Source organism: Tenrec ecaudatus, chromosome 6 (genome assembly GCF_050624435.1).
Source record: "Tenrec ecaudatus isolate mTenEca1 chromosome 6, mTenEca1.hap1, whole genome shotgun sequence".
NCBI lineage: Eukaryota > Metazoa > Chordata > Mammalia > Afrosoricida > Tenrecidae > Tenrec > Tenrec ecaudatus.
This window is the reverse complement of record NC_134535.1, coordinates 31909162-31933858: the sequence shown is the minus strand read 5'-3', so window position 1 is coordinate 31933858 and position 24697 is coordinate 31909162. Positions and strand designations below refer to the sequence as shown.

General features: G+C 41.8%; 1 protein-coding gene across 2 annotated transcripts in view; it reads right to left on the bottom strand.

Moving 5' to 3' along the window:
* Positions 1 to 24697, bottom strand: part of FGD6 (FYVE, RhoGEF and PH domain containing 6) — a 123514-nt gene that overhangs the window by 56772 nt on the left and 42045 nt on the right. The window contains exons 3-5 of one of the 2 annotated variants that reach the window (XM_075551163.1): positions 16381 to 16531; positions 2935 to 3002; positions 2817 to 2847 (exon numbers count right to left, since the gene is read on the bottom strand). In XM_075551163.1, coding sequence (XP_075407278.1) covers positions 2817 to 2847; positions 2935 to 3002; positions 16381 to 16531 — 250 coding nt within the window. The remainder of the gene's footprint in view (positions 1 to 2816; positions 2848 to 2934; positions 3003 to 16380; positions 16532 to 24697) is intronic. The other variant, XM_075551164.1, reaches the window with a different exon arrangement.

The window sequence follows — 24697 nt, the reverse complement described above, 5'->3', positions numbered from 1 at the left end:
ACAGCATCCTCAACATGTGAGTTTGCTGAGATAATAAACAGATGTTCACATGATGTAAGTCTGCCTCCTAACTCCAGGCTTTTTTGGTCCTTCCCACCCTTTAAGGGCTTAGCAATTAATTTGCAGATAGGTAAAATATTCTTGGAGAGTTTCTATTTCTATTTAAACAAGTTTGTCAGAAAAGATAGAAAACGAGTACAAGGTGCTTATTCCAGATGTGTTCTGGGTATCAGAAAACAACAATTTACTTTTTTTCTTTCTTCCTTTCAATTACTTAGACAACAGCACAGCAGCAAAAGTCTTTGAACTCTGCGTTGAAACATTTTTAAATGACAGCAGGCTCAACATTGAACAAATTCAAATACCTTCTAAACCACCACCTTTCACTGAATTATTTTAATTGACCCCAATTCTTGCATTTGAAATACTGGGATCCAAATGCTATCTTTTTCTTTTTAATTCATTACAAAAAAAGAAATGACCAACAGTCAAGATCCATGACAAACTTCACAGGGCAGTAATTTCTTATGTGATTGAACAATTTTCTTTCTTTTTATATTTTTAGAAAATGCTTTCAATGCTAGAGATTTTGCCACAAGAATTAGACCTCCATGTTTCCACTGGACCAAGTTTAGAACGCTAAGAAATCATTGGTGAATATGAATCACTATTACTCATGTTCATATGTGTCTATTAAAAGGAAAAATGCAAATAATTACAGCTTTTGCAGAGCCACAGACGGGTGTCTATTTTGTGAATCTGTCCTTTCTCATCAATTAAGTTTAAGATCCATTAACAATGACACCATGGAAGTGAATTTCACTTCAGTTTCTTTATTGTTTCCTGTACTTTACCCCTTTCTTTAGTTAGGTCTTTATTTATTTATTTATTTATTTTTTTAACAATTTATTGGGGCTGATACAATTCTTTACACAGTTCATACATATACATACATCAATTGTATAAAGCACATCTGTACAGTCTTTGCCCTAATCATTTTTTTCTCTTTTCTTCTTTTACATTTTATTAGGGACTCCAACAACTCTTACCACAATCCATACATATACGTACATCAATTGTATAAAGCACATCCATACATTCCCTGCCCCAATCATTCTCAAGGCATTTGCTCTCCACTTAAGCCCCTTGCATCAGGTCCTCTTTTCCCCCATGACCCTCCCTCCCCTTTCCCCCCTCCCTCATATGCCCTTGGTAATTCATACCTCGTTATTTTGTCATATATTGCCCTATTCGGGGTCTCCCTTCCCCCCTTCTCTGCTGTCCCTCTCCCAGGGAAGAGGTCACATGTGGATCCTTGTAATCAGTTCCCCCTTTCCAACCCACTCACCCTCCACTCTCCCAGCATCGTCCCTCACACCCTTGGTCCTGAAGGTATCATCCACCCTGGATTCCCTGTACCTCCAACCCTCATATGTACCAGTGTACAGCCTCTGTCCTATCCAGCCCTGCAAGGTAGAATTCGGATCATGGTAGTTGGGGGGAGGAAGCATCCAGGATCTGGGGGAAAGCTGTGTTCTTCATCAATACTACCTCACACCCTAGTTAACCCATCTCCTCTCTTAAGCCCCTCTATGAGGGGATCTCCATTGGCCGACACTTGGGCCTTGGGTCTCCACTCTGCACTTCCCCCTTCATTTAATATAATATATATATACACATACATATATACATATACACATATATACACATACATACACACACATATCTTTTTTTTTTTTTTTTGCATGATGCCTTATATCTGGTCCCTTGGGCACCTCGTGATCGCACTGGCCGGTGTGCTTCTTCCATGTGGGCTTATTTGTTTTTTCTGAGCGAGATGGCCGCTTGTTCACCTTCAAGCCTTTAAGACCCCAGACACTATCTCTTTTGATAGCCGGGCACCATCAGCTTTCTTCACCACATTTGCTTGTGCACCCATTTGTCTTCAGCGATCCTATCATGGAGGTGTGCAGTCAATGATATGATTTTTTGTTCTTTGATGCCTGGTAACTGATCCCTTTGGGACCACTCGATCACACAGGCTGGTGTGTTCTTCCATGTGGACTTTGTTGCTTCTGAGCTAGATGGCCGCTTGTTTATCTTCAAGCCTTTAAGACCCCAGTCACTATCTCTTTTGATAGCCGGGCACCATCAGCTTTCTTCACCACATTTACTTGTTCACTTTAGTTAGGTCTTAATATGCTGCTACAATATAATTAAAATAAAAGCACTGTACCTGCCAATGCTTACTGGAAAGTGCTAAACTTGCAGGTGCAGGGGAGTGCCTGAGAAAGGTGAACATGTAACTAAACCCAGCACCATTGTTTCTCAACAGGCCATTCAAGTTGACAGCTTTGAAAAGTTAGTTGTAAAAATGTGTACTTTTCAGCGTCAGTTTCTGGAAGCTTATTCACATAGGAATGGTTTTCAACAAACAATGATCCTGACATTCTTAGTACATTGTTAGTGCAAAATTCTACAGATAGCAGATCTTCTGTAAGTGGCCGAGAAGAAAAACTATCATATTGAAAGCTCTTTGTTACGAAGACAAATTCCAGCGACTTTGGAGGAGCAGCAATACAGGCTCCACTGTACAGAAAGCACTTCAACATATGTACACACGCATGAGATGCATACATTTAGAAAACTCCTATGTTTACACATACACATTAAAAACTACAGCTGTGAATTAGAAATCACAAACGAGTACATACATAGGAGTCATTTAAACTAGTTGGGCTATAAGTTCTTTAGGATAGGCAAAGATGCAAAAAGAGATCATCTTAGGCTTGAAGAAAATGTCAGAAGATACTTACTATATGTAGAAGTTTTAACACGTCCACAAAGCTGTTAAAAAAAAAAAGGCAATGAAAGAAATGTTTGAAATGAACCAATGGGTGAAACATCTTTTGAATTAAAACACTAGATACCTACACTTTCTCTGAGCTCGTGATCTCCTTGGCAATATGATAAACTTTACTCTTCATTCCTGTATCGTCACCCTGTGGATAGAACCACATTGAGAATGCTTGAACACATGAAGGCAATGGCGATTCGTTTTGAAGCAAAAGCTCCCTACCACTGAGTTGGTTCCGACTCACTGCCATCTTCTGTAGGGTTTCTGAGGTTTTGTAAACCTTTATAGGAGCAGACTGCCTCATTTTTCTCCTGTGAGCTGTTTGAATTTTAACAACTAACCTTCCAATTAGCAGCTCAAAACTTGCCAACAGCATGCCACCAGGGCTCCTTTGAATGAGAGAGATGCACATTCTTAGTCTTATACTTACCAGTCTCCTCTTTTATTAAAAAAATCATTTTACTGGGGGCTCGCGTACAACTCTCATCACAATCCATCCATCCATCCACTGGGTCAAGCACATTTGTACATTTGTCGCCATCATCATTCTCAAAACATTTGCTTTCTACTTGAGCCCTTGGTATACTTTATGATATTGCGAATGGAAGATGTGGAAAAGGAGGATGGGGGTGAACCAGAATACAGGGGGAGGTAGGAGTAATCAGGAAGTGCCCACCATCATCGGCGCAGGGCTGACAGATGGCTCCGAGGAATTCCAGGGCCTCGCGGGAGCTGTCATTAGTCCAGACCTTCAAAGTCACACTCTGTGGAGGAAATAACCTCCACACAAGCTGGAGTCTTTTGGGTGCACAAACACATGATCTAAAAACCACGGTAAATTTTTCCGATAGAGATATGTAAGAGAACCTCACCTCATTGTACAGAAACGTGCTGGTTAACATCCATGATACAGAGTCGGAGGGTATGTGCTTTGGATGTTGGGCAAGCACCGTATTATTTCTGTTCTGTAGTTTGGACAGGTGCAACTCACCTCTAACTCCTGTGCAAGCAGCTCGGGCTGGCCAATAGCGGAGGCGAGGCACAGCTGTCACGGCACTGCAACCCTGATGCTGCTCTGCCACCTGGCATCCCTCCAGGCAAGCTCACCCGCTGGCCCTGCAGGTGTGCACGCACTGGGACAAAGCCCAAACACTAGGCAGTGTCTCCATGCAAAGCTAGTCTAAGTCCGACGACTTCGCGCGGTCTGCGAAGGGCTCTTCACAGCCTGTCACATACAGTCAACATGGAAGCCACGGGCGCTCGCAATTTCCTTAAAATATATTTCGGAAATACGCTCTTCAGAGTCAAGGCAGTTTATTCTAAAGAGTTGAAAAGAAATTCTCAACATATACTGCTTTGTGTGAAAAATCAGATGTCTTCGCAGGGACAAAAAAAAACTTAGACATTTAGAGAAAAAAAATAAATAAAAGGGACTAGGGAAGAGTCCTGATACTTAGGAGAGTGACCGTTGCTGTTGCAACAGATCAACCTGGAGGGAAACGTGGCTCAGTGGTAGAAATCTCGCTTTCCAAGTAAGAGACCTGGGTTTGATTCCTGGGCAATGCATCTCCTATTCAGCCACCACCTATCTGTCAGGAGGCCTGGGTGTTGCTATGATGGTGAACAGAACTTAGCAGCTTCTAGAGCAAGATGAAGATCCCTGGTGCATAATGGTTGCGTACTGGGCACGTCCTTCAAGATCAGCATTTCAAAACTGCCAGCCACTACTTGGGAGAAAGACGGGGCTTTATATTCCTGTTAACAGTTACCCAGGGCAGTTGGAAACACATGGGAGTTCTCCCCTGTGCTACAGGGAGGGTCTCTAGGAATCGGCACTGACTCTTTTGGATACACTAACCTGAAGAAGCCCTGAGGACACAGTGGGCACACACTGGGCTGCTAACCGCAGAGTCAGCAGTTTAAAATCACCAGTCAAGCTTGAGGGGCAGGGGTGGGGTTCTACAGGGGCAGTTCTACCCGGTCCCATAGGGTCACCATGAGTCAGAATCAAGTTCACAGCAGTGAGTTTGGTTTGGTTTAGACTAAGGTGGAATAAGAAAAAAGAGCCTAGTAATCAGCCATTTGAAAATGCCACTGATTACAACATACTCTGGAACCAATCATAGGAATGGCGCTGGAACAGGCAGCACTTTGAGGTCACCATCAGTTAGGGACCAACTTCAGTAGCAGGGAGCAACTGGTAGATTCGACTTTGACTTCAGGGAGTGGAGGAAAATGGAAGGGGGTTCTCTCCATTTTTATTCTGGTAAAAGATTTAATTAATTAAACACAGAAGAGTCAGTTAAGAGAAAATAAGGAATAAATAAGGAATCAGCAAAGATGACATTTTAGATATCACAATTTACATGCAAAGGATGACTGCTGACATGACAAGGAGCATTCTCTGATATTTCTGTAAAAACACGTCCTATCTGGTAACGGGGAAGCCTCTCTGCAGGTACTGACAACACCGGATGCGGTTGTCCTGAGCTTCCCAGGCCACAGTGGGGACGTTACCATATGCAGGCAAAGCGGGCATAGTAGCCCAGTAGTCAGACATTAAGGAAATGACACTGGAAAAGCGTAATGGCAGGGACTCCCCACTGATGGTTCTTCTTCCTAAATTCAAACTACAGATGATCCTAGTAGGACCTCTTACCTGAACATCAAATTGTTGGGTCCAGTGACATTTCATAATGACCTTCCAGAATTTCAATGTCAAGAGCAAGGTATAAAAATAGAGGCAGAAGTGAAGTGTAACAGAAGCCCTCCTGAAAACTATGATTTAATTATTTCTTTAAAGAATGCCTGCTTATACTCTGTACATATATTGAAAGTCTTTCATTTACTAAATACTATTCAGGGAATAAACTAGGAGAGAATCCCTCAAGATCTTAGCAGCCTGTGAAAGTGTTAAGTTTCATGGTTATAATTGTCTTCCTTCTCACAAGTCAGAGAAATACAGTAACTTTCGTGGGGAATTGTGTTGTAGTTCTTGGTTATTTTGTGTTGAACCATATTCAGGACCACTGGCTCATAAATGCTGGTTGAACTCATGGGCGTGAATGAGATCTAATGCAAAGTTAATAGAAGAAAAGCAATTCTGTGCCAACAGATTCACGGTTTTACAGTGATGTCTGAAGACATTGAAAAACAAATGAATCTACAGGACAGAGTAGAACTGCCCCATTGGGTTGCCAAAGTTATACATCTTTATGTGAGCAGACTACCACCTCTTTTTTACTGTGGAGTCGCTGGTGGATTCAAACAATGGGCCTAGGACTTAATCTCTAAACCAGAGAGAGCTTAACTTTCAGATTCCCAGGAAACAGTCTTAGAAATTGGGATTCGGTAGGTCTGAGATGGCACACAGAAGTGGCTGTTAGAAGAAGAAATTAGAGATAAGAAACAGCGTTAGGTTTCAAGAAGTAAATAAGGAAACCAACTCGCATATACAAAAAACTACATGGGGTATATAGAGGCAGTGGAATAGGCTGCCATCTATCATTCAGGAAAGAACATCATCAAGAAGAAGCGCCTGATGGTCACCAGCATGATTTCAAAGGCCACTGAGTGCCTGCATACTGGATGCCGTACACACCCACTGGTCAAGGCCAGAAACCTGGAGGTCTCGTTCTTGTCTTCTATTCTCACCACTTACTCATTGAATCCTGTCCATGTGTCCTGGGCAATGTTTCTTTAGAGCTAACTGGTCCTCTCTTCTCCTCCGGCAATGCCTCCGAGGACAGTCTTGACTATGACAGCAATAGCCTAAGTTGTTTCCTTGGCTCTCCCCACTGCAATCCATTCTTTACAGAGTCATGTGAGGGGGCTTGTAAAAGTTCGTGGAATGTGCAAAGACTAGATCAGTGAATTTGTCCACAAACCTTTTGAAGCCCTCTTATAGCTCTGAAATGCAAATACAATTAGTCTCCAGTCTCTGTCTGAAGGCTACTGTCAGCTCTCAATCATCTATGGGCAACAACAACCAAACACTCCTTTGCCTGTGTACAAGGCGGCACGCGAAGTTGTATCCAGTGGCCTTCACTAGCCTCTTTCCTGCTCTCCTACATGGTGCTCTTCCTCCTCCAGTGAAGCTGGAACCACCCTACAATCCTCAGTGTGTGCCGCTCTCAAAGGCCTCTTCTTTGTACAAGCCTTTCCCTTTGCCTTGCCTGCCCTCCTACAAGCTTCCCTCTGCCTGCCTTATTCCAACTCATCCTGTTAGATGGTACACCGAGACTACTTGAAAAGCCTGTGAAGATTGCCTCGGTGTTCCCCCCCATGATCACCAATGGAGGAGGTCTCTCTTTCATTACTGTCATTCCTAACACAGTGGATTCCACGACTTGCTTACTAATGCGAAGTCCCACTTGTCTATGGTCTCATTCACCTTTGCACGTTAGCATAGTGTCTGGCCCACAGCGCAACTAATACTCATGAATAAACCAATGCGTACAAGGGCGGCTGCTGTTTTCTCAGGACGTAAGACCAGAGCACATCTCTTTGGAGTGTGTGTTGAGTGACATGGAAAAGTAAAGTCAAATGAAAGAAAAGCTCGTGTGAAACAGCAAAAGTTGAGACTAGATTATTAAATTGCCTTCTAGCTCTAAAAATCAAGATGATTTTAAAAGCAAAAAAAAAAATTGGAACGAAAACTTACCTGTAAATAATCAAGTCAAGGTGATGTTGCAATCAATTCAGAGAAGCCAAGAATGGGAGAGTTAATACATTAAATGGGTATGAAGAACTTAATAAACCTAGATGTCTGTGTAGTCTATACAAACATGCAGGAGTTAAAGAAGGATAATAACTACTAGAAAAAGGAGTCCAGGGCTACAGATGTTTTCAAGTGAGGCAGAAAGTCAAAGACAACTTAAAAAACAAAACAAATCCTCCCATCACCTCCAGCCTGTAAGAACAACGTCTGAGTCTGACCCTAGCAAACCAGTGACAGAAAAGCAAACCCCACTGCAAGGCCTTGGGCGAGACCATGTTTAACTTCTCCACGGTGAGCTAATGAGAACCCTCACTTAAATTATATCACATTGCAAAGCAGAATGCCTGTAAAATAACAGCATCTCCCCAAAGTCCACTGCTGTAGACGCTGAAAGATGAGCTATGAACAAACAGAATGACTTTGTCATGGTCATAAAATAAGTCAAACAAATTTCAGAACAGAACTTTTCATGTGAAATCTACTTTTATGTTCTGGTCCCTTGCTAACTGCTTAGTTTTGTAATTCCTTTAACTGTTCTTTCCTTTCTATATTTATTCACTACAAGTAAACTCCAGTGATACTTCCCTCCTCCATAGAACTATTCAATGGCCTCTGCTGTCCTATGACAGATTAATACTAAAACAAACACAAAAAGAACACCCAGACCTGCCTGCAAAACATGTATTTGTCATTAAGCTATGCCAAAGATGAGGTGACAGTGAGCTCACCTTCCAAAGGGCAAGTTTCTAGTAGGCATTACTGAGCCTCACTGTCTCCTCATCCCATTCTTCCTGAGTGTACAACGCCATAAGAAGCATTTCACAGAATTGGAAAGAGAAAAGGTCAGGAAAGTCAATTGGGGTAAACAAACTGACTGACTTCCCCCACCAAAAAAAATCTGACCTATATTTTACAGCTAATAAGGAGAGGCTGGGACCAAAAAAGGAGTCTTGGGATACCCAATTTCATTATTTTCACTAGAACACACCACAGTCTTACATGTAAATATGTTTTAGATTTTTTTATCAAAGTTGGCAAAAGACAAACATAAAACAGTGTGTATTCACATGGCAAGATGATGTTATGGATTAAACTATGTTTTCCAAGGGTGTAAGCTACAATCTTAACCCTTATAGCTGAGGATATAATCACATTTAGACATAGTCTTCTTTACTATGCCGAAGATGCTATATCTATACAGAGCATATCCTAAACCTAATTATTTGAGTTTTAAAAAGAGCAGAGAATTAACAGAAAACGAAAATCGAACTCAGTGCCAATGAGTCGATCCAAACTCAGAACAACTCTTTAGGACACAGGCTAGAGATAACTTTTCTGGGCTTTCAAAACTTTAAATCTTGACAGGGGCAGACAGCTGCATATTTTTCCCATGGAGCAGCTGGTGGGTTCAAACTGCTGACCTTGTGGTTGACATCAAACTGTTTAGTCCACTATACCATCAGGGGTCCTTAGAAAAGGAAGCAACTACAAACAGGAGACAACAGAGGCCACGGGACATCACCAGAGAACCCAGGGATACTGCGATGGCAGAAATGAAAGAGACGAGGATCTCAAGCTAGGTGTCTAGCCTCCTGAAAAGTAATACTATAAAAACCTGTTTTTTTAAGAGGCCTGGTGGTGTAGTGGTTACTCATTGGACTACTAACCACAAGGATAGCAGTTCAAAACCACCAGCTGCTCTGCAGGAGAAAAAGGATGCTTTCTATCCCCTAAAGGCACAATCTTGGAAACCCAGAGAGGGGCAGTTCTACCGTGTGATGAGCTGGAATCAACCCGATGGCAGTTCGTTAAGTCAGCCTCTTATGGTTTTTGTGTTACAAAAGTATAATAGCATTAAGAAACAAGTTACATAGTTTGAAGGAAATCGAGGGTTCTTGTTTATTTTCATATAAACCAGTGATAATAGTTAATCCAAGTTCATGACTTAGATGAGTTATATGGTTAAGATATCAATACCCAAAGCACCTACAGATTCGATGCAAGCCTAATCAAAATTCCAACAGCCTTTTTTACAGAAATAAACCAACTCTCAACTTTACATGGAATGGTAAAAACAATGCTAAAATGTTTTTTAAAAAGTAGAAGAATCCACACTTCACTTTTTAATTTTAAAACTAAACTATAACTACTGTAATAAAAATAGGCAGGTCTGGTATAGCAACAGATACGTGAGAACATGGATGGAATGAAACTGAAAGTCAAGAAATAAGCCCATACATCTATGGTGAACTGATTTCTGACAGTGGGGCTAAGTTCACTCAGTGGGGAAAGAACCTCTTCAACAAATGTGAGGAAACCTGGATTTCCATGTGCAGAAAAAGGGGAAAGGATCCATGCCTCCCTATGCACAGAAACGAACTCAAAGTGAATTAAGGACCTACAAGTGCAAACTGCAATTCTTAGAAGGATTAGCAGTGGCAATGCTGTCATGTCTGATTTCCCCCCTTTTATTTATTTATTTTTAATTGGGAGTTAATAGCTATATCATTCCATAGTTAATATCACGATGGCAAGCAGTGTTCTACAATTGCTACCACAGTTTCCAAACATTCTTTTTCTTTCTGGACCCCTTGACATCTCCCTTTTACCCACTCCCCACCCCCACCCCCACACACTGTATCCCTTCCACCCATGGCCCCGAAACTCTTATTCTACTTGCTGTCCCTATAGGTTCATCAATCCTGGGTTTCATATACGGAACAACAGAAAACATGCAACACAACTTCAAGAGGGTAACTCTCCCGCCGGTGACATAACACACCTGAGATAAATCCGAATATAAACAAACAACACCCCTCCGACCACCAAAAAAAATTTTTTTAATACAGAAAATGTTGAAAACCAGATCAGGTCCAGCATGCATTAGAGGGGATCAACTGACAAGGTTTTAACTATGCCAGTCAGGTTTCCCCCTTTGATCTTCTAACGTCATCTCTCTAGTGCACTCTCTTTAGCAACCACTTTCCTCCCATCCTTAATTATAGATAGAAGGAGTTCATCGGAGGCTTAGTTCCCACAAAGTGATCTTGGGCTCCCACTGTCATCCATAGCCTTCTGCAATCTGGATTCTTACAACACAGGCTCTGATATTATTCCCTCCTTCGATTTCATATTATATGATTTATAATCCTCCAGTGACTGAGGATGGTGTGCTGCTTCCTTGAAGACAAGCCTTTGAGACCCCAGACACTATTTTATCTGATAGGCGGGCACCATCTAATTTCTTCACCACATTTTGCTATAGCACCTGTATCGTCTTTGTTCCCTTCCTGAGGGTGAGTATTGAGAAGGACCAAGATGTAAGAACTAATTGTTTTTAAGTTGAAGCTATAGGATTTAGTGTGAGTGCAAAACCCATTCCCGCATCTATGTTTTTCAACCTACCCTTGGTTCCCTTTCAAAACTATTGTTAATTTGTGGTAGTCTCTTATCAATCATTACCCTGAAGTATAATGATCTTCTGTTAATATTGTCTTTGGTTAGGCCCTGGTGATATTTTTTAAGGCCTGTTGAGAAAGACATTGGGCCAATGTAAGCTAACTCCATATCACAGTATGTGAATTATTCATTTGTACAGAATCACTCCTTTTGTGGCTGGACACTATTTACACAAACAATGGGGGTCAATTATCAGGGGAAAATTACAATAATAATCACTGAGAATGTCAGTCACAGTTTTGCTGGAAAAATGCATATCTTAATACAGCATGTAGGGCCTAGATGAAGCTAGACCGCGTTTGTCCGCTTACCAACAGTTCAACAATCTTGGCACGGCTGTCTTCCGCTTTCTCAGATACAATGTGTTTTCTGACTAAAGTCCTCTGTTGTCTGAGGGAGACTGCAGTTCACCCAATGGAGCTTCTGTGTGTGACCTCACTGATGTAGCCTCTGGAGCATTCTATGTACCTTGAAGAACCAAGATTCAATGTCCCAGATTTCCATGGCACCTGGCCTGGGTCGCCAGGATGCACCCAGGAGCCCAGGTCAATACAGCCTTCACTGTGTACCACCAGGGTCCTTCCCCCTATGTGCCCTGGAGGTCAGTCCTCCCACTCTTCCGACCAACGGACATGCATTTTTGAGGGACCCTTTCCCCTCTCCTGACTTGTTTATTCCATCAGTATCCCTCATCCCTCTGATTGGGCGGTCTACCTGTCCAGGGGAACTCATCATAGCTTTACAGGGCAGCCACTAAGTAGACAACACGCCCCCACCCCGCCCCCCTTGACCACATGAACTCAGCTGTATCATGTCTAACTTTTAATAAGGCAAGGGTTCATCTATCATACTATATATACTCATGTATAAGCCAAGTTTTTCAGCATATTTTATGCAGTTTTTTGGATAAAATTAGGTACCTCGACTATATTCAGGGTGGCTTATACTCGAGTGTACACGGTAATAACAAAAGGCTAAAGAGCAGAGTAAATTAAATAATTGGGACCATATAAAAATTAAACACTTCTGCTCACCATGAAACTTTACCCCAAAAATGAAAATACAAACTACTGACTAGGAGAATATCTTTGGAAACCACATAAACATGAGAATCTAATATATATATCCAACAATTTAACAACAAAAAGACAAAATAACCCAATTATAAAATTAATAAAGGACCTGAATCTGCATTTCACTGAGGATATGCAAATGGCCACAAAGTACCTGAAATAAAGCTCAGCATCATTAGACATTAGAGAGATAAAAATAAAAACTACCACCTGATTCCATTCACTCCGCTCCCACAAGAAAGAATTCTGATGGTGCAGAGGTTAAAGCGCCAGGCTGTGTTTCCAATCTACCAGCCACTCCATGGCAGACTGCTTCTATAAAGATTCACAATTTTAGGAACTGTCAGTTCAACTGGCAGAATCAATTCACGAGCCGTTGAGCTGGTTTTTAGGTGTGAGAACAGCTCAAATACAAATAATAAATGATGACAGACAGTTTAGAAACTGGAACCCTTACTCATTGTTGGTAAGAATGAAAAAAACAGTAGCCCCTGCAGTCTTCTTAAAACCAAACAATAGGTTAGTAGTTTTACTCTTAAAAAGAAGTCTGCCTTGAGCATTATTAATGCTCCCTTAAGATTTAAATGGAATCGACTGGAATCTTAAAATCAAAAACCAAACTCACTGCTGTCAATCACTGTGACACAGAGACTCTATAGGGCAGAGTAGATCTGTTCCATCAGGATTTTGAGGCTGTAGATATTTTTTTGAAACTTTTCACCGTGAATTAGGTGGGGGGGGGGTTTACAAAGCAGATAATCATTCTGTATTCAACAATTTAAACAGCTCATCAAATCACCCAATAGCTTGCTGTGTTCCCACCCCACCATCTCCTTTTATCTTCTCCGTCACAGAATATTTCCCTTTACTTAAACTAACACCTGTCCACCTCAAGCCTAGCACTCTATTTTCCTTCCCTTCCAATCCACTTCTGCTAACTTATCAAAATCGGTTTCTTTAAGTACGAAAAACCTAGATGTCCTTTTTTGACTACAAGCATAGGAGCCCTGGTGGCATAGTGCGTAGGCACTGGGCTGCCAACTGCAAGGTCAGCAGCTTGAAACCACCTGGTCCTCTGTGGGAAATAAAGAGGACACTTTCTACTCCTGTAAAGAGTTACAGTCTTGGAAGCCCACAGGGGCAGTTCTACCCTGTCCTATAGGGTCACTAGAAGTTGGCAGCGACTCTATGGCAGTGAGAACTTCATGCACAGGAACAATTGTGAAGATGGCACAGCGCCGGGCATTGTTTGGTTCTGTCGTCCATAAGGTCACTATGGTCAGAAGTGACCCCATGGCACGTAATAACTACAACTTCACTCAAGGCTCTAATTCTTTACTGGAGCAGTAAGCTGCATCTTTCCCCTGCAGAGCAGCTGTGTTTTCAAACCGCTGACCTGAATAGCCGTTGTTCTAAGGTAAGATATTTGCAAGGCAGTTCATTGATATTACAGGGTGAGAGTGTTTGCACAATTCAAGGAATTTAATAATTAAAAAAATATATATATAATCAATGTTACCAAATGATACATGTGGAAACGGTTAAACTAATATGTTTTGTTGTGTATATTCTCAATAATAAAACTAAAAATAATAATCATAAAGAATTATAACACCCATCTGTCACACACTGTTGTAAACAGCATGCAATGACTGAATCCTTAAAACAGTCTTCTTCTGTTTGCACAAAGAGGAAACTAAAACCCAGAGCAGTTAGTAGGTGATCAAGATCAGAGCAAATAGATGGGGGGAATCCCAGACAAGCTGGCTCCAAAGACTGTGTTCTCCTTAACCACTATGAAAGCCAAACACGTGAGAGAAAAGCATTCACCAGGCTACCGTTAGATGGACTAACCACTGGCAATGCAGAATGGGTCCATTTGACTATCTACTTATGTCTCCGACAAAGAGGCCTGAAAAGCCACGCTACTAAGACCATAGCATCGTGCACAGAACTGTTAAATGAGTCAGATTCACTGCAGAAACCATTGCATTTTTAAAAAGCTGAATATGTAACAGGAATGCTGCCATGTGATACAACCAAGGACAAGCCAACAATAATGTAAATACAGGAAGGGCAAGGAAAGGTTGGCACAAATGCGAGGAAGGAACCCAGGAGCCCACTGACTACAAACGAGTGGGTTAACGAGGCAGCCTTACAACGGGATGTGTTGGGAGATGGCTGACAGAAAGGTTAGAGATTTATTGTTCAGCCTTCCGTTATATGCCGGACCAGTGAGATCCTTACTAGAAAAGAGAAACCAGTTTGCCCACCACAATGAAAAGGAGGGGAGGGGGGATGGGTTTGAAAATGGCTCAAATAAGACATACAGATAAAAATGCGAGGGGGCAAATAAAAGGTATCTGTTTGGGAAAACAAACACTGGTTGGGGTTGTTCAACAAAGGGGATGAAGGTTAATTAATTACAGCACTCAAGCCCTGGTGGCCTTGGGTTAAAGCGGTAGCCTGCAAACTGAAAGGCTGGCAGTCCCAGCCACTGAGAGGAGGAAAGATAGGGTGGGGTGACGTTTTGCAGTCCTGGAAAACATGGGGTAGCGCTCCTTGGTCCTACAGGGTTGCTATGAGACAAAACAGGCTCGACAGCAATGAGTTTTGTGAATTACGGAACTTGGGGAGGAAAACTATTTGAATACTCTTCTTCAAACTCTTCTAAATCATTTACCATGAGTCTAGTAAAAGATCTCTCTCAGAGGCCTTTACCTAAACAGTCTCCAGGGCTGCCAGCCATCACTCTGGCTTTATAACCATTCCTAGAACAGTGCACTCTGAACTCCTGTTGATGGTCCCTCTTAGCCCATCAGAAGGAGCCTTAGTGGCTCTGTCAAGTAAGTGTGGGGCTGATAACCACAAGGTTGACGGTTCAACCCCACAATTGCTCTGCAGGAGAAAGATGAGGTTATCTGCTCCCATAAAGATTTACAGCTTTCTTAACGCTATAAAGGGTCTCTATGAGTTGCAATTCAGCTGATGGCAACAGTGGATATTCTCTAAAGATCTGTATCATCTCTGGCCATGAAAATTAGGTTTTTGTCCCCCAATATAAAAGATTGAGGTTTCAAAAAAAATAAGTAGGGTTTTTTTCCCAATTAGAGCAAGGCAGATGCTGGGAAAACACAGGAGGAATTACTTGAAAGTCAAAGTAAAAGCACACAGATTGAGGAAGGAAGCGGTGTGTCTGAAGAACAGTGATTCTTCCAAACTCCCCTGCTCAATAACTTTTAGTGGTTACCCCCAACACCATGACTCAGTATTTTACAGAACAGTAATCAAATCTTGCTAGTAATAAAAAATAAACAAATGTTCACCATACTACTACTGCTTTCTGAACAGTGTTTTAGAGTTTTATAGATATCAAATCATCCTCACAATCCTGAAAGTACATTTTTTTCCCATTTGCCCTGGTGATGCTGTGGTTAAAAGTTGAGTTACTAACTGAAAGTCGGGTGATTCAAATCCACCAGTGGGTCCTGTGGAGAAAAATGCGACAGTCTGCATGCACAGAGAATAGAGACCTGGAAACCATGTAAGGCAGTTCTACCCTGCCCTAGAAGGTCACTATGAGTTGGAACCGACTCTTAAATGGTGATTCTGGGGATTTGTAAGACAGTTGCACTCCAAAACCCACTATACTCTGAAAACAATATACAAGCTCAAAATCAACAGGTGCCGTTCATTTATGGCCCAAAATGGATTAAATGGAGTAAAATATTTTAAGCAGCAAGCAAAGCCTATAAGAAATGGATACAAAAGTAACATTTTACATAATTAGCAACTGTATAAAATTGGCCAATTTTGGTACTTTTGTCTTATGATTCCAAGCCCAACACACACAATGCATTCATTTTTTAAAAGCACACAATGATATACTAGTAACAGCAATCTTTATTTTATCCCTAATAAAGTACAAAAACATGTATTTTCTCAACAACCACACACAAAATAATCTTTTGTGTACTTGGAAATATCTTAGACATCTTAGACACTAGACTAAGATTTAGGAAGCAAACATAAATCTTGCTAAAATGTTTTATAACCTTCAAGAAAATTTACTAGTATGACTTTTGGGCCTCTTATGCTAATAAATATTATTTTCAAGCATGAGAGGTCAACAAGCACAAAAGTAGAAGCAATTAAGCACCAAAACATACATGTTTACAAAACAAAGTACATATGGATCCTTGAATGGGAAAACAATCTGCCCTGTAAACTTTCTCCTAAGTCAGAAACTAAAAAGAAAGAAAAGTTCATACCTGTTTATCATCCAAGGGGTCGGGCTCTCCTTTACTAGAACCAGAGCTGACATCATCCTCATCAGAACTGTTGGTGGCTTCTTCATCAGAGGGCAGGTCTTCAAGACGCAGGTCCAGACCATGGTGGCCTTCCTGGGTGGCTCTAGAACTACTGGGACAGAAAGCAGTGCCTTAGTCATCGTGAAAAACATGTGTTTTTGCAAGCAGTAAAATGAAACAAACTTTGTATGAACTGCTGAATGGAAAGTTGATCTGCTCTGTAAAATCACCCAGTTCCAAAGTAAGTTTAGAAAGCAAAGTACCGTATGTACTCGAGTATAAGCCGACCCAAATATCAACCGAGCACCTAATTTTACCAAAACTGCGACCAAAAAAAGTGCTGAAAAACTCAGCTGATACACGAGTACATATGGTATGTATTTTAGTGATAGGAATGTGGGCAGGAAGTAACTTGCCCAGCTGCCTCCAGGATCCTATGCATCTATATAGCCTTCCCCTAGAGGACTGGTCTCTCTACTCCAGTATAAGCCAAGATGTCTTATGAGGAATGAGCTGGGCAGTCTACTGCACAGGAAACTCAGAAGAGATGCTGTTTTCTTGGGCCTGAGACTGGCAGGTGATGATGATGAAAAATGCATATGCTACTACCAGCATGTGCCAACATCCCCCGTTACCATGGATAACATAAGACAAGATATGAGAAGGCACAGGGCTGGAATGGTGATTCAAATTCTCAGGTTCTGGAACCTGGTGGTGTAGTGGGTTAATATTTCACTGAAGCAGATTGCCACTGGAGTGGCTGGTAGTTTCAAACCACCAACCTTTCCATTAGCAGCTCCATCTTGAAGGACCCAGTAAGTAAGTGATTGTGTATGTGTCAGCACACTGGGATATTACTCAGAGTCCTGGTGGTGTGCTACTGGATTATGTGTCACTGGGTTACAAACTGTAACAGCAGCTGTTTGAAACCACCAGCCACTCTCATAGGAGAAACATGAAACGATCTACTCCCATAAAGATTTACAGTCTTGGAAATCCACAGAAGCAGTTCTACTCTGTCCCTATGAGTCAGAATTAACTCATGGGCAGTGAGTTTCATTTTGGGATTTGGAGCTCCAGGCTTAGGAGTTTCAAGACTACCCAGAGATGCCTCAGAAGAAAGGCCTGGTAATCGACTTAAAAAAAAAAAAGCCCATCCCCTGAAAACACCTTTCTAAACACACATGAGTCTCCAGGAGCTGAGGTCAACTTGACAGCAACTGCTTTTGTTGTTTCTGTTATAACTGGGTTCCCGCCTGGCTGAATCAGAAACTCTGGGGGTGGGGCTTAGCAATCAACTTGTACTTTGCCTAAGCTTCCAGATGATTCACAAACCTGACATTCGAAAACTACAGAACCAATCTATTAATCAACTACTTCATAAGCTGACACCATCAACATTCTGCAGAATGTGCTGAGACGAACACACAGAATAAGATCTCCCGATTGTAAAAGTCATTGTTGCAAACCAATGGGGGAATTCCATAGGAAAGTTCACCAGGAAGACAATGAAAAGAATTCTTTCTAGCTTCATTTTGAAAGACTGTGGGGCAGACACACACACACACACACACACACACACACACACACACACACACACACACACATCCTGTCTTCAGCCTACCGGAATGTCTACAGCTTTGAAGAGCAGCACAGTGAAGGCAGTGAACGAGACAACGAGAAATCATCCGGGAAAGGCTGGAGCAGAATATTTTGAGACATGATGCAGGCTCCTTCAGCAGGTCATTGCTAGGTCACTCACCATGATGAGATTCCTACAAGTACTGAGAATTTCTAACGGGAATCTGAAGAGCCGACGAAAATATTTTCTGCCAGTTCCTGAAGGCACAGTATAGGACACCAGCTTGCCTTGCTTGGGAGCCATTCTTGGAGTCCAACTGTTACAAAAGGCAGTTGAGTCGAGGCAGAATGCCAAAAGGAACACTTCCCACTGCCGAGACGGAGTTTCCTATTAGTCAGTGGCCAGGGGCCTCGGGAAATCATATCACAGCCTCAATGAGGTGGGTGCACACCTTATCAGAGCTCCCCGTGACATGAAGGATACTCACTTCCAGGGCTGTGGTGCAGGAGGAAGAGAAAGAGAGCTAGCTCTCCAGCCAGGTTCCCCGTCTCTGAGGGCCGGATATGAGCCCAACCCCACTGAGTAATGAGTGGTTGGTTTCCAATAGTGAGAGTCACTGAGGGTTAAGATGTATACACATAAACTGAGCAAAACAAACCTTCACTCAAGTTGATCTTAATTCCTTATCTCTTTATATCCTCTGACACTCTGACCTGTTCCACCTCTGGGCAGCATCAATCGGCATCACCTGGGGGCTTGTGGGAACTAGAAAAATCTCAAATCTACTCTGAGCCACTGCGTCAGAATCTGCACCGTAACAAAGCCCCAGGGATATGTATTAGGAGGAAGGCTCGGAACAGTTTTCTGAGTCGGTCCCTCTGTGTGCTGTTTGGGACTCCACAGTACAAGGATTTAGAAAAATCAGCAATAGGGATGTTGTATCCTGGAAGAAATTGGATTTATTTTCCCGTAATGGAGAACTGAGACATGTGTTGGTCATATATTTGTGAAACTACTATCATTACGACAATAAACTGTTGGTCACCACATCCATTGGGGATAGAAAGAAAATTAAACTACTAAAGTTAACACTGTTTAAGGACAAAAACAGCTTTAAATACTCAAAACTTTCTATATCAAAATGAATTGCTCTGTTAGTTGCCAATGAGTAGATTTTGACTCATAGTGACCCCATGTGACGGGAGTCGAACTGCTCCACAGGGTTTCTAGGCTATTGGTGGGAGGAGTCAGGAAAGATCTTCCTGATCTAGGAAAGAAGCCACAACGGGAATCCTCTCCTGCTGATGATGTCCTCCAGCTTTGAAGACCAGTGCAACCTAAGCTGTCTGTTGTAAACAATGAAGTCAGCAGATCGAGACATGTGACACAGTGACCTTCTATTTTACCAGTACCAGTACTAGTACCACCTGATAATGTGACCAAAGAAGGTAGTGTGAAGAAAATTAAAGATAAAAAAAAAGAAAATCAAAGATGATGGGACTAATTAGTCCCATAGACTAATTCAGTGGTTCTCAACCATTCTAATGCTTCGACCCTTTAACAGTTCCTCACGTTGTGGTAATCCCCCCCAACCATAAAATTATTTTCATTGCTACTTCATAACTGTCGTTTTACTACTGTTATGAATCGGGTGGCCCCTGTGAAAGGGTCGTTCAACCCCCAAAGGAGTCACAACCCACAGGTTGAGAACCGCTGGACTAATTGAACATGCAGTCATCAGCCTCCATGACCCTCAGAATTAGAAGGTGCAAGCAAGCTATCACTGCCCGCTCTCCAGCAAGGGACATTAGAAGGTTCTGGATAGGGATGGGCTGTGGGCTCCCACTTGTCTAGCCTCAATCCACGAACAGTTCTTATAAAGTGTCTCTGCTCAACACTGGCCTTCATGATGTGATCACTGAAAAGCAAGGTGCTGTGGTAAAAATAGCAGATAGTGTCCAGCTATCAAGTGGAATAAAGTCTGGGGTCTTCAAGGCTTGTATATAAACAAGCCACGTAAGCGAAGTGTCAACTAAGTCCACATCAAAGAAGCACGCCAGCCTGCGTGATCCAAAGATGATAATAACAAAATCGAAATATGATGAACGGGAAAGTATCAGAGTTTAAATTATAAATAACCAATTTCTAAAAGGCTACGGAGGGCAGTGGGCGCCCAAAAGTCATAGTGAAGGCATGCAAACAACTTTGCTATGAGACAGAGATTACTGTAAACTTGATTATGGTGGATGGAACTACAATATGATACCTGTTCAGTTGACCCCCTTTTTTGACCCAAACGGAATTTACTCCAGGTTTAAATATTCCTCACTTGTTTCACAAAAGAAATTTCCTCTCTGGCTTATTTTAAATATTGCTGGTGGTCTTTTCTTTCTTATTCTTTATTTTTATTTATGTTACTATTATTTTTTCTTTGTTTCATTTGTTTTTGTTTTTCACTGCTTCTTTTAGATTTTCTAGTTTACAAAGCACAGAAGAAGTAGATACATAGAGATGATAACATGAAAGGGGACCTGGGGTGGGGAGGGGGAGGGGAGTTGGTAAGCAATAATGAATGAGGGTGCACTAGAATTGATTGTGATGATGGATATACAACTCTTTTTATAATGACATAATCATGGATGTGTGTGATATGTGAATTTTATGTCAATTAAACTATTTGAAAAAAGGTTAAAGGCAAAAAAAAAAAAGGGAGGTCCTGCATAGAGTGGGAGAAAAATGTGAAACAAAAGTCAAAATCATTGAAATAAAGAAAGGAAAAAAATTCCAGGCTCACTAGTCAGAGAGAAATTGGTGGAACACCTGACACTCAGACCCTCAGTTACCCTTCAAGTCTGAAGCTTAACTCATTTCTTGGCTCAATTACTAGGGCAGTGGTTCTCAAACTTCCTAACGCTGTGACCCTTTAATACAGTTCCTCATGTTGAGGTGACCCCCAACCAAAAAATTATTTTTGTTGCTACTTCATAGCTCTAATTTTGCTACTGCTATAAATTAGGCGACTCCTGTGAAAGAGTCATTCGACCCCCAAGGTGTCGCGATCCACAGGTTGAGAACCGCTGTTTTAGGGGACCAGGAATACTAGCAAAGTACAGACTTGTTAGAATAATCAACCAGGAGATCAAAAGGACAGCATTTCCCCAAGGGCAAAGTTTAGGAGGGTCAGGCAAGAGGAGTAGTAACAGGACACACAAGAAGTAAAAGTTGCAGGTGGTATTGCAGTGTGGAAATTGCAATCAATGAAATAAAACAAAATGTGTATGAATTGTTGAATGGAAACTTTGTTTCACCCAATTAACAATTAAAAATGAAAACAAACAAAAGAAAAAGTGAAGGTATCCGCTCCTCTAAAGAGTTACAGTCTTGGAAATCCTGTATAGCTTCATATGAGTTGGGAGTTAAATCTGTTGCACAAGAATTCTTTAAAGTCTTTTAAAACAAAGAGGTTACTATGCGGACGAAGGTGTGCCTGACTCAAGCCATAGTATCTTCCAGCACTTCATATGTATGTGAAATTTGTCGTTAGGTGCCACTGAGTTGGCTCCAGCCCACAGCGACCCTATGCACAACAGAAGGAAACAGTGCACAGTCCTGAGTCATCCTTACAACTGTGCCTATGCCTGAACCCATTGATGGCAGTTACTGTGTCAATGCCATCTCCTCACAGGCCTTCCTCTTTTCCACCACCCCTTCACTTTACCAAACATAATACCCTACTCTAAGAACTGGTGTCTTCTGACAGTATGTCCAAAGTATGTATGACAAAGTCTTTCCAACCTTGCCTCTAATGTGCACTCTGGTCGTACTTCTTCCAATACAGGGTGGTTTGTTCTCTTAGCAACCCACAGCACTTTCAATATTCTTTTCCAGTGCCACAATTCAAAAGCATCTATTCTTCTACAGTCTTCTTTATTCAATGTCCAACTTTCACATGCATATGATGCAATGAAGAATACCATGGCCTGGGTCAGGTGCACCTTTGTCCTCAAAGTAACATTCTTGCTCTTCAATACTCTGAACAGGTACCTGTGCAGCAGATTTACCTAACGGAACACCTCTTTTGATCTGTTGACTGCTGCTTCCATGAGCAGTGAATGTGGATTCAAGTAAGAAAAAATCCTCGATAACTCAACCTTTTCTCATTTTATCATGATTTTGGCAGAATTGTGAGGATTTAGGTCTTCTTACATTGAGTTGTAATCCACACTGAAGGCTATAATCCTTGATTTTCATCAGCAAGTGCCTCAAGTCCTCCCCACTTTCAGCAAGCATAATGCAGGTTGTTAACAAGCCCTCCTCCAATCCTACTGCTACATTCTTCATAAAGTCCAGCTCAGCACACAGATTGAACAAGTATGGTGAGAGGATACAACCCTGAGACACACCTTTCCTGATTTTAAGCCATGCAGTATTCCTTTGTTCTATTCCCTCAACAGCCTCTTGATCCATGTACAAGTTCCTCATGAGCACAGTGTGCTCTGGAATTCCCATTTTCCTCAACATTATCCACAGTTAACTCTGGTCCACACAGTGGACTACCTTTGCATAGTTACCGAAACAGAACTAAGTATCTTTCTGCTATTCTTTGTTTTGAGCCAAGATTCATCTGACGTGAACAATGCTATCCCGTGTTCCATGTCCTCTTTTGAATCTGACCTGAACTTGTGGCAGGGCTCTGTTAATGTACTGCTGAACCATTGTTGGACATTCATAAGCAACATTTTACGTGTATGCAGAATCAGTGATATTGATCTATAATCTGAGCATTTTGTTGGGTCACCTTTCTTTGGAATGGGCACAAATATGGATCTCTTCCAATCAGTTGGCCAAGGAGCTGTCTTTCAAATTTCCTGGCATACATGAGTGAGTGTTTCCAATGCTTCTTGAGCTTGCTGAAACATTTCTATAGGCATTCCGCCAATTTCTGGAGCCTTGTTTGGGGCTAATGCATTCAGTGCAGTTTGGACGTCTTCCTTCAGCACTTGGTTCTTGTTCACATGCTACCTCTGGAAATGGGACTGCCAATTAGTTCTTTCTGAGATGGTGACTCTGAGTATTCTTTCCATCTTCAATATTCTGCCTAGAGAATCTTTCAGCATTTCAACTTGGGGCGTGACTTTTTTTCTTGATTTCTTTCAGTTTCAGATAGACTGACCTTGTTCTTCCCTGTAGGTTTTCTAATTCTAGATCCTTGCACAATTTGTTGTAATATTTGGCTTTGTCGTCTCGAGCTGCCCTTTGAGAGTTTCTCTTCAGCTCCTGGACCTCATACTCTTTCACTTGCTTTCACTACGCTACCATTAATAGCAAGTTTCAGAGTCTACTGGCATCCACTTTGATCTTTTCCTTCGGTCCTGTCTTCTCAATGATCTTTTGCTTTCTTCATACAAGATGGTCTTGATGTCTTTCCACAGCTTATCAGGCTTCTGCAGTAAGTGTTCAATGTGCCAAATTCGTCCTTGAGATGTTCTCGAAATTCGTGTGAAAGTTGAACATTGGATAAGGAAGACTGAAGAAAAAATGATGCATTTGAATTATGGTGTTGGTGAGGAATATCGAAAAGTACCATGGAATGCTAAAACAAACAGATCTGTCTTGGAAGAAGTACAGAGAATGCTCCTTAGAGGGAAGGTGGAGAGACTTGGTCTCACATACTTCGGACATGTTAGCAAGAGTGACCAACCAGTTCCTGGAGAAGAGTAGAATGCTTGGTGAAGGGGTGGGGAAGCAAAAAGGAGGAAGGCCCTAGAGGAGATGGATGGACAGTGACTGCAACACTGTGCGCAGACGTGAGGACAAGGTGAGGATGACACAAGCCTGTGTGGTGTTTTGTTGTGTTGTACAGAGGACCGGATTTGATAGCACCTAACAACAACGCCATGAGTTGAATGGACTCTATTGCAGTGAGCTTGGATTTAATCTTAAGGTGCAGCTCTCAACGGGTCTTTCTACTACTTCACAATACACTGCTTAAAACGCCGGGAGGCTTTGCTTCTTATTACGGTTTTCCTCTAGAACACCTCCTCTGCTCTCCCACCCTTAACCCACACAATCCTAGGTATTGTCTCTTCGGAATCTTCGCTATCTCATGCGATGGCACTTGCTGCTGTAATTGTGCCCTTCATTAAAATCTAGATTCTGAAGGGCAAGGTAATTGTTTAAGTTGAATTCTCACCCTACTGCCTAGCATAACAGGCATTCAATTAGTTTTTTCTGAATTAACAAAAAGGGTCCTAGAAAGCAGTAACTGTTATGGGAGTGGTGCACCAAAGAAAGATTTGGGGGGAACTGAAGAGAACAGGCATGTGTAGCTTAAAAGGAAGGGGCACCTAGACAGCACTATCAGCAATGTGGAGGTAAGAACGCCTCCATTCAGGAAACAAAAATCTTGCCAGCAACAGGAGTCTCTAGTAAGAATTTGATTTTTTTTTTTTTCAGTTTGAAGAAGGCACGATGAGAAATAGCTAAGGAGTCTACTAGAGTTATATTTTATCTTGTAGGTCTTCAACAAAGGACCCATACCTTCCTACAGACCTCAAAGAAATATAATGGACTTTTAAGTTGGTTGCTACTACCAAGCTTTTGTCTTGTTATTGCCAACAAGTTAGGATGAGACTGGTACTTCTCTCAATCAAATAACAGTACCACTCCTGACATCACCACCTGATTAGGGGAAAG